At 39.3% G+C, this 7,500-nt stretch overlaps 1 protein-coding gene across 1 annotated transcript in view; it reads left to right on the top strand.

Moving 5' to 3' along the window:
• LOC138007840 (carbonic anhydrase 2-like) overlaps positions 1-7,500 on the top strand; it is a 24,541-nt gene that overhangs the window by 16,823 nt on the left and 218 nt on the right. Inside the window, exons 6-10 of the mRNA XM_068854929.1 lie at positions 544-645; positions 1,337-1,399; positions 1,513-1,567; positions 5,988-6,094; positions 7,371-7,500. The exon at positions 7,371-7,500 is cut by the window's right edge and continues 218 nt beyond it. Of these exons, the coding sequence (XP_068711030.1) occupies positions 544-645; positions 1,337-1,399; positions 1,513-1,567; positions 5,988-6,094; positions 7,371-7,478 (435 nt within the window). The 3' untranslated portion in view covers positions 7,479-7,500. The remainder of the gene's footprint in view (positions 1-543; positions 646-1,336; positions 1,400-1,512; positions 1,568-5,987; positions 6,095-7,370) is intronic.

A 7,500-nucleotide genomic window follows, 5' to 3' on the forward strand; every position in this document is an offset into this window, starting at 1 on the left:
ACCATCGCCACCCGCTTATGAAAAAGTTATTGAAACCCCTGTCCTCAGTTGCCGTTGTTTCTCCAGGGGATTTTCTTTTTTTGGGTACTCCGGTTTTCCTGCTGTCAACGAAAATCATAGCGCATTCGCTGTGGCAAAGGGCTAACGCTCGAAACGTCAGCTTTTAGAATCTCTGTACGGTGGCCAATTTACATTATCAACTCCGTTGATAAAACCAAAATTTTTGTATACTACTTCCCCACCGACGCAGCACCACAGTTCTTTAGAAACTACCCCCTCCTATTAGACATTCTGCGTTGATTGGCTAAGAGGCACAATTCTGGGGGGAAATGTGTTCAAAATGCAGACAGTCTGGGAAAACGAGATTTCAAAGGAATATTATTGTAGTTGCAGCATTATTGTCGTTGTTTTGATTACCGTTGCCGTTAGCGTTGTTCTTATTGTTATTCACGGTTATTGTTATTGTTATTGTTATTATTTTTAATGTCAACCCCAAAAGCTGCAGTCTTTGAAAACTGATTAATCATTTTATCGTTTTTCCAGCTGCATTTGGTTCACTGGGACTGTGAAACTCATAGCAGTTTCAAAGCAGCTGTAGGAGGTGGAAACCCCAATGACTTAAGCGTGTTAGGATTCTTTCTAAAGGTAACGTATGACCACCTGGCCGGACTATTAAAAAAGTAGTTTAAAGCTGGGGCGACAACTAAAAATTATAATTTTACGCTATTCCATCTCGTTCAGTCACGTCTTACAATTTGGGCAAAGTATCCTACAACTTAATTGACACGAACGATTTTGAAGTAAAAACAGAGATAAAGAACTCTTCACTAACAGAAGGATTTAGCATCACTTTTGCGACAAACGGAAACGCCGGACTAAAATTACGTTTTGTCGAAAATGGAAGAACTTGTTTGGTATGAGCTCATTTCTTGCCGGTTAGCAACAGATATCAATGAACTTCTCAACTGAAAGAGAGAGAGACGAGTCAGAATAAGATGATTTTCAGCTTCATCCTGCAGCTTGTCGTTTCCTGTTTGCCGTTTCACGACTCACCAACGCTATGCTTTAGCTCTCTCTACCTTATTCCAAAATGGCTACCATTGTTTGCTTGAAAATTTGCTCTTGTTGCCTCGTTTAAGGTTAAATATTCTTTTGAATTTTAAGTTTAAGAACGAGGCAACAATGGCTAATTTGCAAACTAAAATGGCGGCCATTTTGGAGTAAGGTGTATTGTTTGCTCACGTTGCCGTCAGAATCTTAAATTTGGTTACTTCACTTCGCTCTTTGCAAAGCGCGGGAAACAAGTGTTCGATTTGAGTTCGATTTGTTTTTGCAGGTCGGCGCAGAAAATGCTGCTTTGAAGCCAATAACAGACATGCTATCGAAAGTGAAAAAGGCGGTAAGCATATCTTACAAACACAAGTTATTCTTATCCCTATAAAATGTGTTCTTGTTTATCGCATCATATTTCTCCCACCGCCACAACTATTTTCACTGTGATTGGTTTTTCAGGGAAGTTCTGAGGCTATACGAAGGGAATTTAACATGGAAGCTCTTTTACCCAAAGGTAAAAACTTGTCCAACGTGTTATTAATTCAGATTGAGACCAGCCTGTGTGGCTGGTGGGATTTAGACTCGGGCGAGTGTGTCTTCGAGTGAAAATCCCTCTCGGGTTTTTCCCCTCGACTCTCTCAGCCTCACAGCTCCTATAATTCACACACGAACATTAATCCCGTTAGCTAGGTAAAAAGAAATGATCGAGATCATTTGTCGCTTTTTACTTGATTTTAAATCATGAAATTTATTTAGCCACTTGGTTTTTGTTATTCTTATTTATTTTTATTTATTTTTCTTACGCGGTAATACACATAATTCTCCTTTCCGTCATCTTCAATGTAATCCCTTTGGCAATTTATCTTGTCCAGACCACAGGTAACCCAGGCTGACTGTGCGTGCCACATAGGTAAATATGGAGAACATATGAGGCAAAGTTTAGGTCTGAAAATTTGCTAGAAAATGAAAATAAAAATCGATAAAACTTACCATGTGGTGAGCTGTTGTTGTCTTTAATACGTACACGAAGTTTCGGGAAAAATGGTCCCCGTTCACCTTCCTTCATAGAATAGTGACAAGGTAGGAGACTGAAGGCAGCGTCGGGACTCCGATCGACCCAAATTAAGCACGATTTTTTTCGCGAAAATCGAATCCAGTCGCTAAATAAACACGCCAGGTTCCTGGAACAGGAATTTCTCTAAACTATGAATCCACTGAAGCATCTCCAGGTAGCAACGCGAAGCCACCAGGCTCCGTAGAACTTGTAAGTTGACCTGCTAAAATGGCGGCCCGAAAGCGTTGTCCTCGCGAAGTATCCAATTCAAAATGGCACTGAACTCGGGACGCCTGGTGACGAGTATAATAAGTTCTGGAGGCAGGGGAGTCCCAAATTGCTAAAAACAAAATTCACTGAGCAATCTGGGACTCCCCTCCCTCCAGGGGGACTTATTATACTCGTCGCCAGGCGTCCCGAGTTCAGTGCTATTTTGAATTGGACACTTCGCGAGGACAACGCTTTCGGGCCGCCATTTTAGCAGGTCAACTTACAAGTTCTACGGAGCCTGGTGGCTTCGCGTTGCTACCTGGAGATGCTTCAGTGGATTCATGGTTTAGAGAAATTCCTGTTCTACGAACCTGGCGTGTTCATTTAGCGACTGGATTCGATTTTCACGAAAAAAATCGTGCTTGTTTCGGGTCGATCGGAGTCCCTACGCTGGCTTCCGTCTCCTACCTTGTCACTATACTATGAAGGAAGGTGAACGGGGACCATTTTTCCCGAAACTTCGTGTACGTATTAAAGACAACAATAGCTCACCACATGATAAGTTTTATCGATTTTTATTTCCATTTTCTAGCAAATTTTCAGACCTAAACTTCGCCTCATATATACTTTTGTTCTTGGGCCATCGTAGTTTGATCAAAAATAAAACACAAACAGCAGTGATAAACATATTGAACTTGTTCATTGACGTTTCGTATGTGCTCTACATACATTTTCAAAAGTAACCGTTGAAATTTAAAACAGCTATTTATATATAACAAAGCGGATTAGGGGACTGGAACCTAGATTAAGCAAATACTAACAGTAAAAATATAATAATAATAATAATAATAATAATAATAATAATAATAATAGTAATGATAATGATAATGATGATGATGATGATAATAATAATGATAATGATAATGATAATGATAATAATAATAATAAAAATAGAAAAGATTAATAAAGCATCAGCTTTTCACTTCCGGCGTCGACGTTGAAAGCTGGCTCAAGTTCTTGAATAAAGAAGGTCTCTTTTATTTTACAATGATAGTCTGTTTTGCCCTTCGCTAAAATATCGAAATGATCCCACTTGATGTTATGTCCAGTGGCCTTGACGTGGTCAGCAATGGCTGAAGTATTGTCATTTTTAGCTAGGGCCTTAAAATGTTCGGTTTTTCTATCGTGAAGCCGCCGTTTAGTTTTACCGATGTAAAATCCATTACAATCCCAACAATTTGCTCTGTAAATAACTCTGGATTGTTGTGAACGATTAATACGGTCCTTGTAAGGAAAGAAAGATTTTATACATCGAGTGCTCTGAAAAACAATCTTAAGGTTAACACAAGAGTAGAATTTGTACACACAAGATTTCAGGCGTTTAGCGACTTGGTTGCTTTGCAAACCTAAGTAGGGAAGTAGGATAACAATATCTTTCTTAGGAACTGTAGACACTGGATCGCTATGCTGATGTTGTCTGTTTTTGTTCAAAACATCGTTGATATGATAGTTGATTATGCCTTGTGGGTAGCCGTTCTGAAGAAGGAGTTTTCGAAGATCATAGAGGGCAGATTGTAGCAAGGAGCCAGATGAACAAAGACGGTAGTAGCGATAAGTGAGGGAGCGGAAGAGGTTTATTTTGTACTTTCGTGGAGTGAAGGAATCCCATTTCGTGTAGAGACCTGTGAAAGTTTTCTTTCGGTAGATGGATGTCGTGAAAGCGATGTTTTGATTACGTGTGACAAGAGTATCCAAAAACGGAATTGCATTGTTATGTTCAAATTCAATGGTAAATTTAATATTGCGATGACAGCCGTTCAAATAGTGCAAAAAGTCATTTGCACTGTCTTTGTTGTGGAACATGGTGAATGTGTCATCAACGTAACGATTCCAAAATAAATTACTAACTTGCCACTGGACATAACATCAAGTGGGATCATTTTGATATTTTAGCGAAGGGCAAAACAGACTGTCATTGTAAAATAAAAGAGAACTTGAGCCAGCTTTCAACGTCAACGTCGGAAGTGAAAAGCTGATGCTTTTCTTAATCTTTTCTGTTTTTATTATTATTATTATTATTATTATTATTATTATTATTATTATTATTATTATTATTATTATTATATATTTTACTGTTAAGTATTTGCTTAATCTAGGTTCCAGTCTCCTATTCCTCGTTGTTATATATAAATAGCTGTTTTAAATTTCAACGGTTACTTTTGAAAATGTATGTAGAGCACATACGAAACATCAAGTCATAATCAAAATGAACAAGTTCAATATGTTTATCACTGCTGTTTGTGTCTTATTTTCGCCTCATATGTTCTCTATATTTACCTATGTGGCACACACAGTGAGCCTGGGTTACCTGTTTCCAGACTGGAAGTCAGGTGAGTGCGTTTATCGGAAATTATTATAGAGTATGTGCACAGCGGCCATGTTGGAGGACCAAAACAATTAAAGATATTTGCATAAAAATAACATTTATACTCTTTATGGCTACAATAATACGCGCGCTCTGATTGGCTGCTGAGCGGGCAAGATTTTCTTGTTATGACCGGGCATTATGAAAATGTTTCTCGGCTCGACGGCTCTTTTGAGTTGAGAGTAAAAGCTACGAGCGCGTGGGCGAAAACAACAAAAAAATATGGACAAAGTACAACTATATTTTTAACAACTGAAAGAAAAACTAGCATACAGATACTTCTTTAGTATGGGCGACGAAGAGAGCCACAGCGAGAGCGAGTTTTATTATCCAAAGGACGAAGAACAGGCCAAAACTGAGCAAAAAAAAAGGCCATGTAATAAATAACTTATTCACTTTTCCGTTCGGTCCTTACAGGGAAATTTCAGACTTCGGCCTTGATGTATTGATACTCAAGGCCTCGGTCTGAGATTTCCCTGTAATGACCTCACTGGTATATAATCCACTTGTAGATTACATAAGACGCCAACAGAACCATTTAAATGGTTCATGCTGGCAAGAAAACCCGACGCTTACTACTGAGGAAAAAGAATTAACCAAGATATCAGTCTCTCCTCAGTTTAATTCTGGTCCTGAGATTTAAATATTCGAAAGCATGAGGATAAATTAGCATTCCTTGGCACTTAGCGAAGAGATGTACGAGCAAACCACACTTATCCTTTATAATTCCTGGGTTGCTCGTTCCTTTTCCTCGTCGCTCCCCCCTTCGCTTGCTCTTTTAATTTATTTTCAGTCGAAAGTCAAGGCCGGTGGAAAGAAGCCTCTAAAATTGATTAAACCGCCGCCTATAGTTCCTATAAATTATTTTATGGAAAGGCCAGAAATTACAAAAGGGCTTTGAAGCTGACGTCAATTGTCAACTGGAAATTGAGAATTGAGTTAAATCGACATCCATTTTACTCGAAGTATCGTGACGCTTCGCTCATAAGATAAAAATGTCCTTCCTATATGGCCAAGAAGCTAGGGTGCAGGATTTGAGATCCGCACTTCAAGTTTTCAGTATAGTCCCTACTTTAACACTCCGGCTACACTCGTTAAAAGGGAGTTAGTTGAGACCTGCTTCTCAGTGGTTAAAATTTTAAATATTTATGTTTATCGATGTATTGATTGTTCCTTCCATTGGCCCCTCAAAGTGAATGAAATATGAAGTACTTATTCATTCAGTATTCGTTTTATTCTCTTCAGATTTGGCTGATTACTATACGTACGATGGTTCGCTGACTACCCCTCCTCTATTAGAATGTGTCAAATGGATTGTGTTCAAGGAACCTTTGGAAGTCTCCGCAGCTCAGGTGTTTAAAAGTACATGAATTATCGGGAATCTCGTTTCCCTTAGAGATGCATTTGATCATAAAAAAACATTGGCTCAGTTTTTTAAATTTGTTTTCAAGAGTTATGTCGTCTCCACTTTTGTCCAGAAATGCACCAAATTAGATGTATGGAGGCCCAAGTTTGTCATCCAACACGTTGCTGCAGTTTATCCAACCAAGTCTCTCCTGACAATGAAGAATTATTCTTCATTGTCAGTTTGTTCCAAGTGAAGTATTATCATTCATTTCTGTCACTGAAAGCTTGATAGGGATAATGGGAAATGAGCATTTTTTTAAGTCGAACCCCAATGTCTGGACTCACAGGACTCGAACCTGGGAAAGTTTGAATGATAACCCATTCCCTTAACCACTAGGGGATAAAAACAGTTCCTTTAAAGTGGGTGCTCCGTATTCAAATCCTGTCCAGGGACTACTTTCACTTTTTTTTCTTTTTATCTGGGACAGAGTAATTTAAATGGAGGATAAAACTTCCTTTGGAGCAAACTGACAATGAAGGAAAATCCTTCATATGAGTAAGAGATGGTGTTGGTTTATCCGCACTTGAGAAGCGGCATTTGGGGACACTTTGTGACGTTAATTGTCTGTTATTCCGAGATACGAGTGATGTTGAAGCTAGGGAGACTGGGAGCAAGGGGACACTTCGTGACGGTTAATGAAACCCGCATGCATCTAATTAGGGCATTTTTGGATATATCTTATATGCCGGGCTGGTACGTTCGGCCATGCCAGGTGGTTCTCGGCCTACAGCTGTGTCACTGTATTGTTTCCTTAGTCAAGGAACTTTACTCTACACTGTCTCTCTCCACTCACGTGTATAAATGAGTATCGGCGTCACACCGCCATTGATACCATAATCCAGCAAAGGAGATTGGCAAAGCATCCAGGTAGAGGTGGGGGGTGGGGAGGGGGAAGCATTCGAAGCAATACTCAGTCACTTTAAGGTAGTTGAACCAGGATAACCTCCGGTTGTGTGACCCTAGAAGTTCTTTTCAACTTGCCTTTTATTTGTTGTAAGTCGGCAGATTCCGGTCTTGAAAAACAGATTTCATCGCATGTTAAAAATATAATCAGTAGCTATTGGTTTCTTCACATACAGCTACCAGTCTTTTTTATGACAAATTCTTTAAACTGTTTGACCACCTTCCTTGACTCTTCAACATCGTCCTATATTTGAAAAAGTTATGAGTGTCCCGTTACTTTTTCTCAGCATCACTTATATTCCATATTTTTTTTCTAGATGCAAGCTCTTAGATCCATCGAAAATGGACAAGGCCAGCCCTTGGTCGGAAACTACCGCCCACCTTGTCCACTACATTCGCGAACAGTTGCAGCTTCTTTCACGTGAAAATTCAAGATGTTTGCGGTTT

This window comes from Montipora foliosa, chromosome 6 (assembly GCF_036669935.1).
Source record: "Montipora foliosa isolate CH-2021 chromosome 6, ASM3666993v2, whole genome shotgun sequence".
Lineage (NCBI taxonomy): Eukaryota > Metazoa > Cnidaria > Anthozoa > Scleractinia > Acroporidae > Montipora > Montipora foliosa.